The sequence below is a fragment of the Papaver somniferum genome, unplaced genomic scaffold (assembly GCF_003573695.1).
Source record: "Papaver somniferum cultivar HN1 unplaced genomic scaffold, ASM357369v1 unplaced-scaffold_54, whole genome shotgun sequence".
In the NCBI taxonomy this organism is placed as follows: domain Eukaryota; kingdom Viridiplantae; phylum Streptophyta; class Magnoliopsida; order Ranunculales; family Papaveraceae; genus Papaver; species Papaver somniferum.
The window spans coordinates 408,529-431,597 of NW_020648082.1; the positions used below are offsets into that span (position 1 = coordinate 408,529).

The following is a 23,069-nucleotide window of genomic DNA, read 5'->3' on the forward strand; positions in this document are numbered from 1 at the left end:
AAATAACGTAACACTATGAACTTAAAGAATACCTTTGTCGCATAGATCTTCGCATCCCATGAGTGTTTGTAGCCAAACAATGTTTCCCATCCATCATTTGGAGTACCATAAGTTGGATCCACTTGTAGCAAACAAAAATCTTTATGGGGAATGTGTGAGTATCTTTTGCTAGGTGGCTTCGGCTTATTTTTCTCTTTAGCAGGAATAATTTCCTGCTCTTCTTCATCATCTTCCTCTCCCTCTTCTCCATCCCCTTCCCCTTCTTCTTCATCATCATACTCTCCCTCCTCTCCATCCTCTTACTCTTCTTCTTCATCATCATCCTCTCCCCCTTCTCCATACTTTTCCTCCTCTTCATTGTATCCCTCATATTCCTCCTCTTGTCCTTCTCCTTCTTTGCCGGGTTCTAGTTCTTCTTCTTCTTCTTCTTCTTCTGCTTCTATATTTTCAACATGTTGTTGTTCAACCTCTTCATTTCCTTGATCTTATTCATCATCATTCTCTTCTTCAATAACATTATCAATTGCATTCTCCATCACATCTTGATTTACATCTTGGATTACATCACGAACATTCTCTTGGTTGACTTCCGGTAACAATCCCCCTCCATGTTTAGCATTTGTAGCACCACGTTTTCGGAAATCTAAATGTTTTTCTCCACGAGGGGTGGGAGTTTTCAAATCCTCATCTAGTTGTTGTCTCAATCTTTGTCCTTTGTTCCTAATGAACAAAAACCAAAGTATTAGCTAAACATAAGAGAATATTGTGTTATCAAATCAAATAGAACTAAAAAATAAAGTAAACACAACACTTGAAGTTAGCAGACTATAGTTCGGTTACCAAAAAAAAAAATTGCGAGGTAACCGAAACACATATTTCAAAAGTTCGGTTAGGCATAAAAAGTATCGACAAAACCGAACCCATTCTTAACCTTTGAAAAATTTAGTTCGGTTACGAGAGTTTATTTTGTGAACGCACCGAACTAAATATTTCAAAACTTCGGTTACCAAGAGAAATTATCGACAAAACCAAACTCATTCTTTCAAAGGAAAAATTGAGTTCGGTTACGAGAGATTTTCTTGCGAGCAGACCGAACTATGTAGTTCGGTCACCAGATATTAGTCAAATTTTTGCGAGCACAACGAATTGTTCTTATTTTCAGAAGTTCGGTTTGGAAAATCTAGGTTAAACAAAAATCTCCTAACCGAAATCTACACTGTAACTACCATTTTCAATGAGTTTTCATGATTTTTAATCGATTTCTTCAACAAATAACGAATTAAAAAGAATAGGTATGAAGGAAATTACCCGCAGATTTGCATTTCACTTGAATTGGACTTCTGTTTTGTGGTTGGATGATTGATTTTTCCTCTCAACGGTGCTTCAAGTTCTTTAAACTTTAGCACTTCTTTTGGGAGATTCACTATATGTGGGAGTCCCGGACTCAATCCTGGAAGTCTGGATGTTTGCTTGGCACGCATTGCTTATAAAGATTGATTAATCGACGATGAAATTTTTTCGAATCGACGATTAACGTCTATGTTGACGAAGAAGAGGAGAAGAAGAAAAGAAAAGAAAATGAAACTGATTTTGTTTTTTTTAATTTAGGTTTTAATTAGTGGGTAAGATTAGTGCGTAGTGGATTAGATTAGTGGGTTGGTTAGTTATAATCTTAATTAGAATAAGGTAAGATTAGTCTTTCCTAATCTTTTAGGACACCCCTTATAATGTAGGGTGGACATTTGTATCACAAAGTAGTCCCCCACCTTTTTTGAGTAGTCCCAAAAAAATCGCTCATTTCTCGGGGATGGGCAAAAAATCCGGAACCGCGGATTTCACCCATATCCGTTTACAAAATTGCGGATGAAACCCAGTCCACAAGATCTATGGACCGGATTCTCAAATCCGCACCATTAGCAGTTTGGTTGCGGCTGGACTTTAGATCCGCGGAATCACCCTATAATTTATTACCCATCATGCGCTCCAAGAAGGTTGTCCACAACCTCATGTAGAGCTGCACATGAGCCGGTACAGTCCGGGTTTCTTGTGAACCCGGTACCTGTACCTGGTGTTGATCGGTTCCTTACTTTGAGGACCGGTACCTGTACCTGTACCGGTGAGACTGGCTGGTTCCACTCCGGTACCGGGTTTTTACCCGCTCCATTCCATCCTAGCCAATTACACCACCTTATCTTCTCCGTCATCTGAAACTTCTCTGTAATGGATCGATTAAACCCCCAACTAAACAACCACAACCCTAATTTCTCCAAAATCAATTAAACATGAACCCTAAATTAATTAACATCTATAGTAGTTGTACCCAAGTGTAAAGAACAAGAGAACAAGAAAAATACGGTGGTGGTGATTCTGGTGGTGGAGGCTATAATGGTGAGTGGGGGTGACTCTCTGTCGGGAAAAACGAAAAAGAGTAGAAGATTTTCTTAAGAAGAATCGAGAGAAACAGTGAGTAGGTCAATAAAATTGGAAATATGTGTGCTTAGTGGACGGTCAGGATGTAAGATTCCTAAAAAAATCTAAGACTATGATTAACCGGGACATATGGATCGGGACGGGTCGGGACTCACCCCAGAACCAGTACCTGTACCGGCCTACTCCGGGTTTCTACTTTCAGAACCGGTACATGTACCGGCAACTCCGGATCCGGTACGGTACAAGTCCGGATTTTTCGGTTCCTAACCGGTACAGGTACTTTGGACCGGGTCTTGTGCAGCCCTAGCCTCATGATTTTATCCAGTTGTTCTGTAGACGAGCAAACCTCCCCCACATGAATATTTGATAAGCCGATATAAGTCTTCGTGGACATCTGGGTCGGACTACTCAAAGTCCAAATTATAGGTCTTCTGTTCCCGACAACAATAGCAAGAAGTACGTCGTCCTCCTTATGCTTCTTCTAGTTAATCTTTGTAATCTCATTGTTTGTGTTACTTTTTTTTCTTTTTTTTTTTTGATTAAATTCATGGTTAATCCGCATCCGGCCCGTATCACCCGCTGATCCGCGGATGATTGGTCGAACACGGTTGGATTTTCCAAATTCACAACTTTGACGGACACGGGTGACTCCTAATCCACATCCATCCGTTGCACACCCCTATTATTTCTGCTTCACAAAAATGTGAGTTTGTCCGAATACATATTTAGTAGTTACACTGTAGCTTCTAAAAGAAAAGAAAAAATCAGAAATTAGTTTGGGTACACAATCTCAAAATAATTTTTAGAAACAAAAAAGTTAACTTTTGTAAAGCAAAATGTTTTATCTTCGGACTTCCTCCTAACTTGGAAAAACAAAAATAAATTTGCTATGATATCTTTTTTTGTTTCTAAAAATCATTTTGAAATCGGATACCCAAACTAACTTCTCTATTTATTTATTTTTCTAGACGGCAAAACCCAACTCCTAAAAATAGCCAAGATTTGGTGGGATTAAAAAATAGACAAAAAAACTTCTAAAAGGTTGGCTCCTGCAACCAAGAACCCCATTGTCCATATACAACTTGGTAGTAGAATTGATATTTGAATCATGGTGACCAACTTCGGAAATGCCTATTCAGAGAGTCGGCATAGTTCCCTAGAAGTAAATCAATTCAATTTGTGATTTTTTTTTCCATGAGTAACAAACATAACCCAAATACTTATTCCTAGTACAAACTGAAATAGAAATCCATTAAAAAAAACACCTATACCGAGATCAGCTAAAACAAGACGATATTCAAAAGGAATTACTGAATAACATATCAAGAAGATTCGAAGAAACAATCACTACTAGTTTTTCATTCCTAATGCAGATGAAGGAGAGGAAAGGATGGTGTTTTTCGCTCTTAACATCATGTAAGACTAGACTACCATCACAAAATTGGCTGCCCTGCGGGAAAAAAAAAAAAAAACACTACTACCACTAGCACTAGTACTACCAACTAAGCTATTATTTACCCTCACTTCCTAACAGTTACAAACCAAATTGATGAAGCATTATAGCATTCTGTGCATGCATGCGGTTTTCAGCTTGTGGGAAGACGATGGAGTTGGGAGCTTCAATGACTCCATTTGTGACCTCGACACCTCTTTCTGCTGGTAGGCAGTGCATAAAATACGCTTCTGGTCCTGCTAGCATCATTAGCTCTTCGTTTACCTGCAATAGAGTTTTAAAGAGTAAATCATATTTAGTACGCATAATCAAATAAAGTTGCTTCCTATTTTGAGAGAAGAGGTATTCCCTGCTAGGTTATGAATGTCAGTCATTGCTCCAATGTTTTTGTTTTCAATCTATTTTTTAGATGACAAGGTTTACTTCGCCACACGAAACTAAATTCAAGGAAATTACTACTATTTATTTTCAATAGAATTCTAATATTCAGTATAAGGGTATGGTCACCTAATTACAAGTCTTCAGATTATATACAATCTATATGACAGCTGTTCAACTCACATTCAGTATAAGGGTATGGTCACCTAATTACAATTCTTCAGAGTTCAGACAATATATATGACTGTTGTGCAAATCACATAGGTCAACGTACACCATATAGAAGTCGTAATAGATCCTATAAAAGAAACCTGATGCATCCAAATCTGCTGGACAAGTTTCTGGTACAAGTACACCTTAGAGGAGACAAAAGAGAGGCATAAACATTTTGTACTGGTTAATTTAAGTTAACTGTTGGACAACCAAGTTTTTCGACAGTGTGCCTTCACAGATTTGAGATTTATCTATTTTGATCTAAATACGTGCATGTACGTCATTGGTTACCCACCAATGAATCCATAAGGAGCCCAGCCATAAGCCTATCACTACCAATATCAATTGTTACATGCAATGCCGCTATAATTTAAATAAAACTTTTTTGGGGACTCGACCATTCAATGTGACGGCCAAAATTATAAAAGTATACCTGAAATCCATTGAAAACTTTACGGCGGTATTCAGCCTCCCCTTTTTGACCCATACTTGCCCAAACGTCAGAGTACACAACATTTGCCCCTTTAACAGCTTCTTTGGGACTAGTAAACAGAAGAAGAAACATAAGTACATAAAGAAAAGCGCAAACAATGACCAGAATAGCCGATATAAAGAAAAATCTCCTAAGGTTGGAGTCCTTATCCTATTTCAACTTGCTCAGTCTTTATCTTGGCAGGGGAGGGTAAACTTATAGGGGTTGTAAGCGGAAAATAAAAAGAAGCTTTAACAAGGTTTCCTCGTGCAACTTATCCGAATTTCATCAGCTTGGATGCAAACAAGGGCTAGCAAAGATATGTGACTGCCAGCAGTAATTGCTACTGAATTTAAACTGAACGAAGAAAGTTAGATTAAATTTACACCAAGTCATGCCTGAGTTCAAAAATATATAGTTCGAATAACTGGCTTGGACAGCCAAAATCTCCTGAACTTAATTATCCTCAGCAACTTGAAGAACTAAAGTTACGAGCTCTGGATATCCAATTTGCAGAGATGGCATAATATGCAGGATCTAGAAACAGCAAGTTACCCCAACAAATCCCATTCACAGTAAATGTAACAACTACTAGAATGATAAGCAAAACTCACCGTCATACCTGATGAGCAAATAAACGAGCCATGATGATATCATTATAGCCAGAAAGCACGCGAGCAACATCACGTGTTTCCTCCCTTTTACCCATTTGGATATCATCCGGTCCTAAATATATAGCATGTCCACCTAACAAGAAGAAGCCTGTCTCGAAAGAAACTCGAGTTCTCATTGACGGCTTTGCAAAGATCATTGCCATTGTCTTCCCTTTAAATGGTTGGAATGATCTGTCTCCTGATTTAAGTAGCGCCTTGACTTCAGATGCACGATCCAGGATCTTAAAGATAGTATCTTTATCAAAATCACTTATGTGAATGAAGTCCTTAAGCCCCAGTTTTGCTGAAAACACATCAAATTTACGAATTCAGCTAAGTATGTTGCAGTATTCATGGGTTGTTTCATGAATTCAAAACTACAATTGAGTTAAAGGTACCCTTTGTTTTTGCTGGCAAAGGAAGATTAATTAAATAAACAGCATCTTTCTGGTATTCGTATTGCATGGAAAAAAAAAGGTTTAAAGCAACATCGCCCATGTGTCATGGGAACTTATTCACACAAGTAATGGTTATTCATTCTAACAAAAACTTCATAATAGAAGTATCCACTAATGTAATATGTATGCCTTCACTGCGTACGAATTTACAACTAATTATGATCTTTGGGTATGTGTGAACCACTAATAGATGTTGCATGTACTACTGTATAAGGCACACTAGCAAACTTATTATTCATCAGCAAGAATATGCATCTCAATATAATCTCTGCGATCAATCGTGTCAGTTTCTTCCTAGTCATCCTAATTCACTCTTCTGAAGAGTGTTAGATTATGATCCTAAGTCTGAAATTGGTGATATTCTCAACACACTCCAACAATTACAATATTTGATTATCCATCTATCATGCAAAACGACAAGCGCAATATTTGTTCTTGAATGATATGGCACCAGTTGTTTCCAAGATTTTAGCCATACTTCTCTACTCAGTTCAAAGTCAGCCAAAAACTTTGACTAGCATACTTTCATATGAGAGAACCTAAGCTATAACAGAACACTAAGGTTTCACTTCTTTTGAAACTAGGAAAATCAATATACATAAAGAGGTCAAGTTGATGTTAGAGAAAAAGTCATTAGTATTTCAATTTAAGTCGTACATTACAGAATCCAAAAATAACTGTTCGCCAGTCAAATAACAGAACAGAGAGCGAGATAGTTCATCTGAAACCTTATTTGCTTATACATACCGGTTTCGAGAGTTTGTACCAACTACTAATCGGTGCTAAAACGTGTCACTGTATAAGATCAATAGATCACTTACTAGTCAATGAAAATATCAACACTACTCCAACACATCCAGTATTTTACAAGGGAGGAACTCGAAAGCAGTTTCATTTCTTCAAGGCATATAACAAAGATTATTGAAGGCATTCCCTCCGAAACCTAGGGCTAGAAGTGTTCTTATTTTTCCTCCTACATATCTTTTCTAGTTGTTCATGCTTATGTTAGAATTTCATTAATAGGCAGCTAATAAATGTAAAGTTGCAACTTGGGGGTGGGCTGACGTTGAACCAATTGAGTATTCCAACATTTTTGTATTTTTAAATGAGTACCATCGCATGACTAGCGAACTTGAGACTTGAGAGTCTCAATACGTTGTATTAAGCCTTCCGATTGATTAACTCAATATACATTCTTCGGCTATTTATGTTAACCTCTTACCTATATGTACAGTTGTACACAATTCTACATGCTAGGACTAAAGCTTCATCTGGAGAGGAGCGGCTCATCATGGCTTACATTGTACTAAATGAGGTTCAGTGTAATCAATCGGTAGAAAGAGCCATTAATATTTCAAAATACAATTCACCCATTAAGAAATCCAAAGTTTTCTATCCTACCAGACAAACGAAACAATAAAGAAAACGAAACCCTAATAACCTAAAGAGACCACATAAAAAGAAAACCCAATTCAAACTCAGCAAAAATACCCCATTTTTCCATCGCTCACGAACGTGGCTAGAACCCAAATCTAAATCTAAACATGGTCAATTTTTTAAGCAAACCCATTATGTAAAATAGCGAGAAAAAAAAAGGTTATGAGATGAAATGAAAGTTCTAACCTTTTCCATTAACAGAAGATGAAATGGAAGCAGAAGCAGATGTCTGACACGAAATTCTGTTAGATTTCAACAAATTTGATGGAGAACAAACAGATTGTAGTAGTTTCTGAGATGGAAAAGATGAAGAAAATGAAGTATCAGATCGAATGAGAGGGGAAGTACAACAGATGGATGTGCATTCCATGACTGGCAGACCCTGATGTGCCCCTGGAAACAAAATTTTATACAAATTAGAGAACTCTTCATAAAAAAAACATCATTACAAAACATGAGGGTCTTAACAACAAAGAATAAAATGGTCTAAAACGATAAGACTTTGAGCGGACAAGGATATTTTCCCTCCAATGGGCACTGTTAATGAAAACCGATAACATTAGAAGAAATAGAGGCTGTAGGTGTTGAATTAGATCCTCGCATTATCAAACTACAAGTCTATATGATAAACCATACATGTGTCAGTTGGTATTTGAAACCATTTTATCGACAGAACTTTCCAAGAACTCATACATATAACATCAAAAAGAAACAATCAAAACCACTATCAAATAGGATGATTCATATCTACCTCAAACAAAACTGTACCAAACTTTGATTAAAAACTAATCAGATCACAATCGCCAGTATCCATTTCACTAATCTGTTTTCTGAGTAAAACCCCTTAATCAGGGGTAAACAAAAAACCCCCATTTCATTAAAAACTGAAATTTTACAGAATTAAGGTAAACCCATTTCAAGAAAACCCAATTATCACATAAATAACAGCAAGAAACGACTTGTGAGCTAAACCATTCAAACAAAACATTATACATCATTTTAATTTAATGCAAGAGAACACTAACTTACACCAATAAACTCAATTTTCATTCAACAGATTCAAATCAAACATGCAATTAATAAGATAATTATTCGAAAATAACCCCCGAATATGCAATTCAGTATATCAAATTGATTCAACATGATAAACCAACGACAAAAGGAAAAAAAACCAACTTTGGAAATTTTCAGACAACCCATATTGACTAAAGAAGGTATTGAAAATCGAGAGCTTGTAGTCATACCTTTTTACTGAAAATTTTGATAAAATCTTGGCTTTCTAGGGTTTGACTGGAATCACCTTGTTCATATGATTACCCACTTCCTAGAATCAATCACCTTCCTCATATATCAGATCGAATCACCTTAGGCGCTGTTTAACAGGTGAAGGTAAGAGGAGAAGCAGAAGAAAATATTACTAGAAAAACTGAGACTGAAAGAGTGAAAAGGAAAAAGTGAGTTTCCAAGGTAAATGAAACCGGCTATGATTATTTTAGTTACTGGATCGGTTTCGGTTGTGGGTATAAACCTTAACCGAAACTGGAATTGTCGGTTTCCTGAAACTGACAACCGTAAATATACTTTCGGTTTCCTGAGACTAACAACCGTAACTATACGTTTAACGTATTAAAGATAAACTGTTTTTCCAGAGACACCAGATGGTGTGGGACTAGAAGAATATAATTAAAATGAATAACGATTTATTAAATTCCAGATAAAATGAATTTATTCTTGGCTAATGCCCAGCTAGCTAGTTTCATTAATTTAATTTGCAATACTCATCACCGAAGAAGAGCGCCTGAAGTATGGTATCATACACAATCCGTTTATTTGTTTGTTGCATTGCTCCTAAGATAAAAGCTGGGATATTACCATCTTGTCGCAGGAACCCTAAACAAACAGTGTCGACACCTAATCTCATAAAATTAGCTTCATGATCTGAAATAACATAGTCTGCTCCTTGAAAATGAAGTGTTATAGGAGGATAGTTGAGAGTTTCAAATATTCCCTCGAAACAAACATCGAAACCGTGTTGGGGACCGATGTATCGGACTCCGAGCTCGTCAAAATGTGCCCTCACCAACCCTGCAACTCTGTCAAAATGATCTTTATACATATGGGATAATGGAGAACCAGTATCTATTATACTACCACCTTCTGCTCGATTGTTAAGCTCGAATGTACCCCTAGGAAATCTTACTCTTTTGTCACCTACACTAACATCTTCTAGTTTTAAGTAATACAATGGCGTCAGAAACTGCGTCGGCACCACAATAGGAGTTGCACCTAGTCTTCGAGCTCTGGTTCCAATTGTCGCATCTGCACCGAACCTTAAATATGTGTCGGATGCATTGGTATTTTCGTTAAACGTCTGGAAGCAGTAAGAAAATTTACCTAGTCCGGCAGCACCCAATTGATTTAGAAAAGACTCTGGACCTTGCCCTAGACCAAGTATTCCTGCAACGACATTAGGTTTTCCATTACCATTGAGACCATCAAAATTCTTCTGGACAAGACCACAACCCATGTATAACTCGATGCTTTCGGAGGCATTAGTGTCGGAGCCTAGAGTGAACTTCTCTTTAGCAAAAACACCGCTTGTAGATGATCCACTCATGTAGCCTGATGCGTAAGTGCATTGTTCATCACTATTGCAATTATGTACGGTGCAAAGAGGATGTGTGTTACAAGGAACAGGATGATATGTAGTTGACGATTTCCAAGGATAAAGTGGCACATCTTGAACGAAAGTTTCAGTGGCACCTTCGCACTGAAGCCACGTCTTAGCACTACCTGAATCAATCACCAAATAGTAATTCATGAATGACTGTTGTTGTTTACCGGGAAACGTACCTAAACCAACCGATGCAACGTAAAACATTCCTGGATTGTAAGTTGCAGTGAATTGTAAAGCATCAGGATTCATGGAGTATGTTGCATTGCTTTCCAGTAATATTTGTGACTCGATGTAATGTGCTCGAGCTTTGGATTGCTCAACGAATCTTTGAAGCCTCTGGTCTCGTGTTAAACGGTCGCCTATGTATAGAGGTGATTCTTTGGAGTCTCTATGGATCATCTTTAAACTAAACCCTATGTTTGGATTCAGTGTTGCAATGGCTAAGTTTAATAATAGTGAAACATGAGTAATTGTTAGAAGAAAAATGAACAGAGTTCCTCCCATGATTGAGCTAAAACGAAAGTTGTTTTTCTTATCGGTAAAGATTTTGGTGTTGGTGAGTTTCAAATTCAGATCATTAGGATTATCACCCAGAAATCCTACTTTGGATATCCGGAAATTAAGAAAATATATCAATAAGATGTTTGGAAATCAAGACAAAGTATTTTATTAGTACGACAATCCTCTTGTATATATTAACTAGAGATAAAACCTTTTTCTTGTGTGGTTTTGTTTTCCTTTGTTAGCAATGCAAATGAACTATATTTAAAGGCACTAAATTATCCAAGTAATATATTTAAAGGCACTAAATTATCCAAGTAATATATTTAAAGGCACTAAATTATCCAAGTAATATCATTCGAATCATTACCATATCTTTCAACATGTATGGAGTGTACAATTCCGTAATCAATATCAAAATATCTTATTATGGAGTGTACATTTAATTAGAGATAACTCTACAATCAATTTTGAAATATCTATAAATCTTACGTCAATTTGTGTATGTTTTATTAGAGAATAATAATAATAATTTTGTAATCACCATCTCTTTTATAAAGAATAATATCTACAAATCTTACGTCAAATATGTTTTATTAAAATATTTGTAATTACCATCTCTTTTATTACAGAATATACGTTTAGCTAGAGATAATTTTGTAATCAATACTCTCTCCGTCCTAAATTTTTAGTCCGCTTTGACTAAGTCAAGATATTAAGGAGACCGGAAGAATGTACCAAACTATCCCTATTAAATGTTATGTTATTACTAAAATTAAAAGGAATATATGTTAAGAAAAATACATAATTGGTAATTTTATTATTTATAGAAATGTGTAAATAGTAGAGAAAAATAAAAATATTTATGGATTGATTTAATAATTTTGTTTCCTATTGAGGAAGATATCATTTAATACATTTAAATAGAAGATAAAAATAAAATATTTATGAATTGATTTAATAGATTTGTTTCCTATCGATGAAGATATCATTTAAGATTTTTGATTGGTCATATTTAAAAATAATCTTATAATTATAAAAATTGAAGGATATATTTGAGAGTTTGACTAAAAAATATGACTATAAACAGAAGCTGACCAGTATTTTAGGACAGACGAAAATAGAATAGAGGACATAAATTTTAGGAGAGGAAGTTTTAAAATATTGTCGAAACTGAAACTGAAATTGTCGGTTTCCTGAAATCGACAATCGTAACTATACTTTCGGTTTCCTCAAACTGACAAACGTAACTATACCTGTATGGTTACTGGTTAGGAGACTGGTTACTAAAGATAACCTGGCATCTGTTTTCCAGAGACACCAGATGGTGTGAGCCATTGAATGAATGAGCTTGCCAGCTTCAGAGTGCAGCAATCCAGTCTTAAATACTCGGCTGATTTTGTAGAATCTGACTAATATGGGGGTGACAGGCCATTCATGTTGCCTTACCAAAAGGGCATTGCAAGATGAGATGTAGACGGTGAATGAGAAACATGCACAGATGCTGGTGAGTAGATTTTTTTGTAAAGATGCCTGTGATGGCTGTCGAAGTAAGAGGCTAAACGAACATCAAAGATTGATAGCTGCTACTACTGTAAGAGTTGTCATCCTGTATAGCTACTTGTTATCAGAATTTATCGCAAGAACAGGCTATTTTTTGCATTGGTACTTTGAAAGATACAAAGTTAGGCAGCAATCAACTATTTGATCGAATATGACCTTTGAATCACAGTTACGTGACATGACCTTTGAACAACAGTTATGTGACTTTCCGTAACTACTAACAATCGGTCTGACTGCGTCTAACACTCTCAATTCCGACACCTTGGCTACATTCTAAAGAAGATTCAAAGTTAATGTGGCATTTTATTAGTCGAGCAGGAGGAGCAGACTGCAAAAATGGGTTTGATTTATTCTCCCCACCCTCCCTTCCTACCCATGGATGAGTTCAAAGTTAAATAAATATTTCCAACTTAGCAACGAACGCGGCAAAAGAAAAGTTAAATCTATAGAACACTGCATAAACGAAGCAGTCAACAAATCAACTGTAACAATGTACAACAAATCAACATATTCTGTGAAGAGCAGTAACATGATAATGAGCACTGTGATTTCGACGTGTATATTCCTTTAACTTCAGCATCTGTACCACTAGTCACGACCAAAAACCACTGGCAGAGAACCACAGCAAATGTTAATGATTACTCCGGATAACATTTACCAGGGCAAAAGGTTGAAATATCGCAAAAACTGTGAACTACTACTACACAACTTACCGATAAATCTTTTTCTGTTTGCAAAATTGCTAATTACAAGATAATGCAGCCACACTTATTTCCCTCCGATTGCTTTGATGCTCTCTTATCTGGAGAAAGAGTGAAAGAGAGATTTAGTTCAGCCGGACTGAAGAGGTTCTAAAATCACGAATCTACAGAAAATAACTCAGTTCTGGTTGCTTTAAGCCACCTGGTGGTAGTGATTGAGTACTTTGTTGACTATCATGTTAAGGATGTAGATAAATACTATGATGGCTTTGGAAAGAACTCCAAGAATTCATTTGCAAATATCATACTGAAAACACTAGGCAATAAGGTAATACCTGATCGTTTTTCTGAGGGAGGGGGTTGAACGAGAACGTGCATGGTGGTCACCCCTTCGGGAATAATACACATTGGGCTTCTGCACTCTCCCAAGGTTCTATTATTCTCCAATATTCTTCCTGCACTTATTATCTTGACATCTTTGACTGTCCTTGGTGCATTCGCTTTCTCTGATTTTAAAAAGATTTTTGTTAATTGATTGACAGAACCGAAAATAACTATAACTGCAATAATTCAACATCAACATTCACAGCAATGCCATGGAAACTTGAAAACAATGCATGAAATGTAAATAAAATTAACCTACAGAATATATTCAACTTGCTGTGTCTGTCTATAGTGTTAGAAAAATCTTAAACTGGGATATGGTATCCAATCTATCCTCTAAATCTAAACCAAACCTACAGGCTTTTCCTGCACTAAGATAGCCTTTTGGTGTTCTACCCGTTTTGCAGTACTACCCTTCGAACAAACAATCTAGACACCGATTCTACAAACTTTTAAGATTTTGTTGTGGGTTTTACCTTTAAACATTCCCAGCGATGCCATGGAAACTTGAAAACAATGCATGAAATGCACACAAAATTAATGTACAGAATGTATTCAACTTGCTGCGTCTGTCTATTGTGTTAGAAAAATCTTAAACTGGGATAACGGCATCCAATCTATCCTCTAAACCAAACCTACAGGCTTTTCCTGCACTAAATTCTTTCAGATTTTATAGCCTCTTGATGTTCTACCCGTTTTGCAGTACTACCCTTCGGACAAACAATCTAGACACTGATTCTACAAAACTTTCTAAGGTGCATGTCTCAATTTAGTAACAAGGAGAGAATTATCCATCTCAATTTACCCTCTAAACCAAACCTAGAGGCGTTTCCTGCACTAAACTCTTTCAGATTTCATAGCCTCTTGGTGTTCTATCCAATTTAGAGTACTACCCTTCGAACAAACAATCTAGACAGTGAATCTACGAACTTTATAAGGTGTGTGTCTCAATTTAGCAACAAAGAGAGAATTATCCATCTAACAATTGTGCAGTACAACCACCTTGCTTTCCTAGAATTGGTGAAGAACGCTTCAGGAATACCAAATAAGAAAGATCAATGATCTTCACTATCACTAACAGTCCTTCTAAATAACCAAGAACGAATGACAAGATAAGAAGCTGCAATTCAACTGCTTTATTCCATTGGCGACCAAGGGTAAAAGGCCCTCATACCGTCGCCTTTATGCAGTCAAAAACTTCTTCTTTCCCTCATTGGCAACAACAACTACTAGTTTCCATGACATGCTATTTCCAATCCAATAATCATCATAACCAATCATGCTTAATAGGAGCCCATTTCTATTTTCGAAAGTTACTTATTCATAATTGATTTTATTACAACAGAAGTAATCTGTCACAGAAATTCAAAGAAAAACGAATGAATTGAATTACCTTTGGGCCATTGAGCAAGAAGGGATTCTTTGAGATTGGAAACAGTGGTTGCAGCAGGGAAACATTTAGGACCAATATCTGAACCATCAGTTAATCGAAACTTGATCTCCAGCTGATCCCCAGTTTTAGACATCTTAGTATTTATTTTAAATCAATCAAAAAAAAAACCCAATCACTGGGTCTGTCAACAACTCCACTAGAAATCAGAAAAAATTAAAATTCTGCAAAAATTCAGGAAAAAAAAATCAGTCAATCAGAAAATTGATCTACAGAGATCAAACAAAAAAAAATCAAGCGAAAAGTCGTGATAATAGAATACCTAGCTATCTGAGTTGGTCTTCTTCTTCTAGGAATTTGTCTAGTTCTAGAGTATTAATTCTTCTTCAAAGAAGTCAGCAGCGTATGGGATGAATAAATTGTCAAATCAGATGAAATCAAATTGAATGGCTCCATCTTCCATCATCTATGTTTCTTTCTTCAGTCTAATCTATTGATTCTTCTTCTTCTCCCTATTACCATGGAATGGATGGAAATCTCAACTTTCTCTTCTTCTTCGGACTTGTCTTGTTATTTTCAATCAATCGGACCTTTTTATATTTTCTTTTGTATAACACCAACAAACGTGACAACTGCTTAACAACAAATATTCAATATTCTTTCATCGCCCATAATATAATATTTTATTATTTTCTCTTTTTTTTCCGCTTAAAACTTAAATAAAATTTTACTGCCAAAATTTGTTTTACATCTGACTCGGTTTCTGGATATGAATCAACATCTGACTCATAAGCAGATTCAGACCTAACTTCTGACTCGGACTGATTTGAGTCAGGTAACGAAAATACCGTTGACTCGTAAAACCAAGCCACTAACACGTATATTTTTGAGTGATGTGTTAAATTTAACTCAAAAAATAAATATATGTATTGAGTCAAATCCCGATGAGTCAGGTAATTTCAGTGAGATCTAGGTGAGTCAGAACAAGGCAACTCAAATCCCAGAAGAAACAAACAAACAAGGTGCAAGTGTGGGCGAACCAACTGTTACCTGATACCCCGGAGTTCGGACAGAAGACACGGTAGTCCATGAAATCAAGAAAAAAGTCGTGTGGAACAGTTCAACAAATGTCGCTGTTGAGTATAAAAGGTGAAAAATGTCTTTTTGATTAGGAGTATTCTGTCTGTTATTATCAACTATAAGAATCACATATTTAAAGGATCATTACATCCCTTTCTTGATTGCTATTCACTCGATCAACGCTTTGCTAAGACTCTGGTAAGAAAATAGCTCAAGGTTCTTTCATAACAAACAAAACCCATAAACTAAGACATGAAATGAACTAATGCATCTATGAAAAAATTTCAAGTGAAATGAAAACCACTTCTGACTCCCTTTTTTATTTCTGAACTAATATCCTGGATTTAGCAGAGAACTAATATGTAAACTTGAACTGACAAAGACATCAAGCTAACACAGAGAGTCGCCGCTAGAAAAGAATTATCTGCACATTTCCAATATTCTCATGAATGTAACAAATACCTAAGAATAGTTCCCCAAATTCAATGGGATCCGTAATAGAGCAATGTCCGTTGACAACTAATCTAAAGATTACCAACAAAAATACACATTTAAGTAGAAAAAATGGGGTACCAGACCAAAATGGAAGAAATAAGAGAAAAATAGGAAAAAAATTATATAGGAAAAAAATTATGAAGGGGATATTTGGGTGCCTTGCGAAAGAAAATAGCCGTTCTTTCATCAAATGAAAATTCTGAACTGGCACCTAATGATCGTGTGTGTTCATCTGTTACCCTTATTGCGTGTCGTCTGACACCCAGCGAATTCAGCGCCAAAAAACAGGGGCAAATATATACCACCAGAATTAGAAAGAAACCTTCTTCTTCCTCCAAAATTAAAGCATCCGATGCACTATGTTACAGATTCAAAGAATGCCCTTAGTAACCCCTTGCAAACAATGCAGAGCTGCTCTTACTGCGTGGGAGATGGTACACTATCTAGTTCGAATAGCAATACCACAAGGCCAGCTTTTCCTTTTATTTATCTTTTACCTGAATCTTGAACTTCCGACGTACAATAACAAATGGTACCTCATTCCCAGTTATATCTTACTCGATCTTCTTTCTCTTTTTCCCGTATTCTACATGTAATATTTCACGAATCCAAGATGTGGCAGTTTCTTACGAAGTCATTGGTATAGTTGACATACTTGGTCCAAAATGGCCTAAGGTGCTCAAAGCCAATCTCCAACCATGGTTTAGATTGACCATTGTAGTGGATCACTGCAGCCTTTTTCACATTTTCAATGTCCGATTTTTCCTGGTAGCCCAAACCTAGCATATGCCAAGATGGATCAATGGGGTGAACATGCCCCTTGAAGGCAATCAGAGCAGGGGGGAGTGTCCCAAGCTTCCACATTGTCATGTTCGATTTCAGATTCTGCAATGAAGAGAACAACCCACCGTCACATGCAACAACTAAGCAACATTTAAACAATAACCAGAATAAAATAAATGTTGATCAACTCAAAACTCAGTGTTGGGTGCTCGTCTGACTATGTTGTGACTGGTCTTACAAACGAAAAGTTCAGAAAACCCCCACTTGATCATAATTTGAACTCAAGACATAAAAGATGGAGACTGGTATACCTTGCATGCATTGCCTAATAACTACTAAACAGATAATAGACAAGAAAGGAGGAAGTTTTTCTTTTTTTACTTTACCTCTTTAAGCCAGGAATGATAGGTATCCCTGATATTTGTCTTCCTCCATGCATGGAGATCAAAGATATTCATCCCATAAGCCCATGCACATTCATCAGGATTCAAACTTTGAGCTACGAGGGGGTGAGAGAAGTTAAAGTAGGTCCTGAAGCGCTTCGACATCACCCACTCATCTTTCCCTGTACAAGTTTCCACAGCCCCATTAACCTTGCCCATAAGATCAATTTCCCACAAGGCTGACAAGTCACGTTGAACTACAACATCATCATCTAAAAAGACCACCTTGTCGAGGTTAGGGAATAGCTGTCAAGAAACATCATAAGGTCAATCAGCATACACCTACTCATAGACACCCCTAGAAAGACAAGAATGGAAGATAACAGAACTCTATTGAAAGAATAAAAATCATTTGGAAGATAAGACAAATTCACCTTCCAAAAAGCCTAGGTAATCTAATATATCACCAAAGAAATGCCACTCCTAAACCCCTGCTAAGATTTCTAAAGAGAAAAGAAACAAGAATGACCATATACTATTTCTTTTATTTTCTCTAGTACCACTCAACGGGGCCGCTATTAAAATGTAACTTCTCACACCTTTTCCGTTGACATCGTTAAACTATGTTTTGGAAATTTTGAGATTTCTAGGATTTTTTATGACTCAGCCGAGTTACCTGTTCCACATAAACTCCGAACGACGGACCCAGTAATTATCTAATTCTATCATGTGGTCAACTATTTCATACAAAACATGTTATTTATAGGATTGAAAATTGTACAGAACACTAAATGTTCAGGTTGCAGAATAGTACCTCTGGAAGATATATCCGGAGATGGTTAAGTATTGAAATGTACTTTGGACTCCTGGCCTGCAACTTTGAAGCAAATCTCCTTGGAGTAGTCTCACTTAGGTTGGCCCCAGCAATATGGTTCCCATGATAATAGTTTCTTATCCCATGGAAGTTTTCCACAGCTTCAAGAACTGGTACATTTTCTCTTGTTAACCAATCAAACTGATGAACGCCCTTCACCTCGACAATTGCAGGGGAGTGAGGGTTCAGAGCAAACCATGAGTGCATACCAGCATAAGTCTTCTTATCAGTGATAATATGAAACACAATCTTTTCAGGTTTTATAGCCGATTGGACTGCAGAGGATACCACTACAGCAGCTGCCAAGATATTATCAGAAGCCAGAACGAAGTGATGGTAAGAGTTGTCAGAGAGCAGCGGCAGAAACTCTGGAGATGGCAACTGTCTTCGTGCATGAGCATTAGAGGAGTATTCGTCAGTCAAGCGCAAGGAGAGACAGTGAATGCCTTTTGGAATGGCACTTGCCGCAAAATGTTTGTTCATTAATTCCGCAAACTTGGACTGCCTGACCTCCCTGTCATACTTCTCCATCTGTTTATATAAATCGTTTTAGTTGACACCTAAAGTACTAAAACTTAGCAAAAACGTCTAGCGTTGTTAAACATGTGAATATCAAAGAAGGAGTACAACTGAGCAAATTCTAGTTTAAGGAGAGAATGTTGGTTTAAGTGTTTGTTGGTCTATTTAACTTAACAAAATATAATAGATAGTTTCATTAGGTTTACTATTCTTGTTTGGGTTATACAAATTCAGAGAGTAAGTATGTTGAAGTGAACACATAACAGTGATGTAGTTTCAGGTGAGGATTGTTTTTTAACTATGACATTAGGTTATAGGATAGCAGTTCAGAAAATAAAGAAGCTAGCTAGTGCATGAAAAACGTTACCAGGAAGTGGGGAAAAATACTCATGTTTCAGAAATTATAAAGATGATTCAAATTTAAAGCCTTAATAACCTTGGCATGTGACAATGTAACATATCCATGGAACTCAAATAACCAAATAACAGTCTTGTGTCCAACATGTGGACGATAGACGGTGTGCAACTTGAAATCTCACTACATAGGATTCACCAAAACTGCTATAGCTATCCACAGAGGAGAAATAGAGAGATGAGTCTACTTCTGAGAATTTAGAAGAGTTATAGCATAATTCACTCAACTCGAAGTCATCAGACCAAATATCACTCAACTCGAAAGTCTTCAGACCAAAATTCTTTCAATTCTGAAATTAGGTTCTCTTGGTAAATGCAATCCAAGGTTAATTGCTAAATTCCAGTCAGCCAACTCCAATAGTCCAAAAACTTATTACTCTATTACTACCTTCACACTAAAAAATTACCAGTCAAACCTACAAAACTTGTTTATGTTAAATTGGCACTATTTCTAGCAATCTAGGACCTATTATTCATAAAGTCTATCAGATATCAAGACAATGAACGACATACCATGGCTTTTAAAGTGATTGCAAACGTCTTGGCATCGTAACGATTGTCTTTCATTTCAGTAACAAGCTGGTTAAATGACACTGGCAGCTTGATTCCATTTGGGATATCTTCAGAATTCACTTGGTAAAGGATCTTGTAAAACTCCTGAACAAGCCTCTGCACAACCATTTCAAAACCACTTATTACACACCAATTTCAACATGAATAATGTTGTTCTGAATGAAATACAAGCAGAATAGATTAAAATTACCACTGAATCATCACCCCTGCCGAGAAATCTAGGTCCTAATCGCCTCCCCAAACAATCTATTTCATACGAAACATAAAAAAAATCAGTAACAAACAAGATCTGTAGATCTTCGAAATTGAATTTTAAAACAAGGAGATCTGGGGAATACTCACCAAGAGAAGAACACTTATTGACACCTTCGAGAGTAACAAGAGCAGTAAGAATGAATACAAAAGGTAACAAGAAAGCTAAGAAAAGTATAGTATGAAATAAGGTACGGTAAGAAATGTGTCGAGCTCCAATCTTGATCTTCATCAAATCAAAAAATCCATACTGGTTACTACTAATGGTTATACTTCTCATACTAGGAGAGAAATGAAGCTGCATCGTCTTCTTCTTCCCCCTCTTAGTCTCAGTATATTCTTATTCTTCTCCGTCGGTGCTGATACTGATTTTGATGTTACAGTAAATTGAAAAGGAAAGACAAGACAACATCCAAATGGTTGTAACATCACCATTGATTAGATCCACCACCGCCAATCTTACAACAATCACAGCAGCAGACCGATCCTGATGATGTTGATGATGATGGTATATGGAATTGATTTCTTCTTCTGCTGCTTGTGATGGAATCAGGCATTGGAGATTGAATAAATCAGCTGCTAATGAACCCTGAATTGAATCAGACTCTTCTAACTAGTACTTACCACCACCACCATTTAGACACAGAGTTTAGAGAGAGAGGAAAATTCAAGGCATCAATCAATAAGGCGATCGGATCTTATTTTCAATTTTTGTTTTTATATTTTTTTATTTTATTTTTGGGATTTTATCTTAATTAATTTATTTATTTTTATAGTAATTTTGGAAAAAGGAAGAAAGCGTTTTTTTACTCTGTTACAGAGTATTTATGTGTAATAGCGTGTGAGAAATGAGTGTATCGATGCCGCGTTTTCTTGTCTTGTTGTTATGTGGTCGATTTAGGTGGTGTCGGACTGGGTCTTGTGGGAGGTTCACCGACTCTTTGCTGCGGAAATAGGTTCCGTATTTGGTTATGCGACTGGGTCTTACGAAGGTTCACCGACGCTTTGCTGCAAAAATAGGTTCCATGACTTTCTTGATTGTTTCTAAAAAAGGAAAAGAATTTTTTGTTTTATGTTCAGTGGGAGAAGGAGAGGCCAACTACAACTTATACCGTGAATGCCACATTTTTTTAACCAATATGAAGTGATTTCATCGGTAACAAATATCCACGTGTAATAGTTCCCTCGTTTTTAACAAAATTTATACTTCAAAGAAGAAAAGAAAAAAGATATGCTAATTGATGGGGTATACGAGTAATTCTCATAGTGATTTATAAAAGTGAAAAATACTAGAACCCCCTATTATATGGGTTCAACCATATACAAGCCCCACAAAATGGATCTTACACCCTGAACTCCACACTTTCCGTTTATGATATTTCTAGGCCCAGAAAATTTTTTTTTGGGGCCTGGTTTTCAATTTTCCCGGATTGCTGACGTCATCAGGATTTTTAATAAAAGTAAAAATACCGAAATTAACCTTCCCTATTTATAGACGTTTTATACCTACCAGAAACTGAAAACCAAATCAGATTCAGCTCTTTCTTCTCTCCGCTCTCGTTCAGAAACAGAATTGGAGATTTTTCTTCAGACGAATTCGTGAATTTTGATAGTTTCATACTGATTTTCGTTAATTTGATAGGAAGAAAACGAGAAGAAGAACAACATAAACGAGAAGAAGAAGAAAACGAATTTTCTCTCAATTCGTTGAGGTGTATTCGTCTGTTTTTCAGATTTGACGAGATAGTGAAGCTGCATTGATGAACAACAAATAGGTTTGTTCGTTTTTAGCTTTTCTGTTGCTTGATTCACTAGTTTTCTCATCGATTTTTTGAATCTCGATCTTCTACTGATTACGATTTTTGTTCTGTTTCGAATTTGTTGAGTCTGAGAAGAGGAAGAAGACAGTTGGGAATACATAAATCAAAATAGGTACGAATTGTGATTTCGATTTAGTTTTCAAATTCAATTGATTTTGATTTTACCGTTTCGATCTATTTTTATCACTTTTGATACTTACACATGTTTTTGTTGATGCTTACACATGTTTGTTTGATACTGAGAAGAGGAACAAAATAAACATTGTTTCAGAAGAAAGAAAACAACAAATCTAGGTAAGAATTTTATGTTGTTTTTGATTTCAGATCTGTTTTCAATTTTTTTTTTGAATTATTTTGTTGTTCTTTCATGTGCGATCTGTTAATTTGTTGTTTTACTTTTTGTTTATACTGAGAGAAGTATGAAGAAACAATTTTGTTTCAAAAAAACAACTTCAAATTGATTTGTATACATGCTGTTTTTTTTGTTACAGTATGTGTAACTTGAGGTTACACATATATATCATGTTGTATTTTAAGCATGCTTAAAGAAGATGCAGATGTTTTTTAGTTGCAGCATGTGTAAATTTATTTTACACATATATATCCTCTTTGTATTTTTAAGCATGTGTGAGGAAGATGCAGATGTTTTTTTAGTTACAACATGTGTAATTTTAGTTTACACATATATACCCTGTTGTATTTTAAGAATGTGTAAGTTGAAGTTACATATATATGTCCTGTAACATGTTTTATTTGTAAACAATTGTATCATCTGTATCTTTTACTTATATTTAGCTTGCCGCATAGAATATACTTCTCACGAGGGGGCAACGCCCCCGAGTGAATTGCGTTCGTTTTCAAATTTTGATATTCTTATTGTGTATTTGATATTTTCAGGTTGTCATGGCTGTTGTTAGTTGCGCTGCTGTTAGTTGCATTGCTGTTGTTCGCTACTTTTCTGATTTCATTACCCTGCGTGTTAATACTGATATCAAACTTGATGAGTTTAAGGAACAAGTTTGCAAGGAATGGAAGCAGTATACTCCACTTGGTATTACTTTCTTCTTTCGAGAAAGTGGGAAAGATTTTCCGCTTGACTGTGATTTTTCTTTGCAAGCTCTTATATCTATCACAAATAGTAAACAGAAGACCAGTGTTGATATTTT

At 36.2% G+C, this 23,069-nt stretch overlaps 4 protein-coding genes across 6 annotated transcripts; all 4 read right to left on the bottom strand.

Annotated features, from left to right (window-relative positions):
- Nucleotides 1–3,705: 3,705 nt before the first annotated feature.
- On the bottom strand, nt 3,706–8,921 carry LOC113343106 (ornithine carbamoyltransferase, chloroplastic-like). The gene is made up of 6 exons (XM_026587408.1): nt 8,739–8,921; nt 7,681–7,887; nt 5,569–5,903; nt 5,439–5,443; nt 4,908–5,016; nt 3,706–4,147 (listed from the first exon to the last, which is right to left on the bottom strand). The coding sequence occupies exons 2-6, from the start codon at nt 7,862–7,864 to the stop codon at nt 3,965–3,967; spliced, it is 816 nt and encodes a 271-aa protein (XP_026443193.1). The 5' UTR covers nt 7,865–7,887; nt 8,739–8,921; the 3' UTR covers nt 3,706–3,964.
- Nucleotides 8,922–9,253: 332 nt separating this feature from the next.
- Nucleotides 9,254–10,675, bottom strand: LOC113343107 (aspartic proteinase CDR1-like). Its single transcript, XM_026587409.1, has one exon. It carries the CDS (start codon nt 10,673–10,675, stop codon nt 9,254–9,256), a length of 1,422 nt encoding a protein of 473 aa, XP_026443194.1.
- Nucleotides 10,676–12,619: 1,944 nt separating this feature from the next.
- LOC113343091 (membrane-anchored ubiquitin-fold protein 2-like) lies at nt 12,620–15,332 on the bottom strand. 2 transcript variants are annotated; one of them, XM_026587399.1, is made up of 5 exons: nt 15,033–15,332; nt 14,714–14,846; nt 13,272–13,442; nt 12,949–13,037; nt 12,620–12,843 (listed from the first exon to the last, which is right to left on the bottom strand). In XM_026587399.1, the coding sequence occupies exons 2-4, from the start codon at nt 14,844–14,846 to the stop codon at nt 12,982–12,984; spliced, it is 360 nt and encodes a 119-aa protein (XP_026443184.1). In that variant the 5' UTR covers nt 15,033–15,332; the 3' UTR covers nt 12,620–12,843; nt 12,949–12,981. The 2 variants fall into 2 exon arrangements, with proteins under 2 accessions (XP_026443184.1, XP_026443183.1); XM_026587398.1 differs by having other exon boundaries at nt 14,714–14,934; nt 15,033–15,331.
- An 861-nt stretch (nt 15,333–16,193) lies between these two features.
- On the bottom strand, nt 16,194–20,795 carry LOC113343100 (probable galacturonosyltransferase 14). 2 transcript variants are annotated; one of them, XM_026587404.1, is made up of 6 exons: nt 20,174–20,792; nt 20,022–20,077; nt 19,772–19,927; nt 18,266–18,856; nt 17,455–17,757; nt 16,194–17,170 (listed from the first exon to the last, which is right to left on the bottom strand). In XM_026587404.1, exons 1-6 carry the CDS (start codon nt 20,385–20,387, stop codon nt 16,886–16,888), a joined length of 1,605 nt encoding a protein of 534 aa, XP_026443189.1. In that variant the 5' UTR covers nt 20,388–20,792; the 3' UTR covers nt 16,194–16,885. The 2 variants fall into 2 exon arrangements, with proteins under 2 accessions (XP_026443189.1, XP_026443188.1); XM_026587403.1 differs by having other exon boundaries at nt 20,022–20,795.
- Between the last annotated feature and the right edge of the window lie 2,274 nt (nt 20,796–23,069).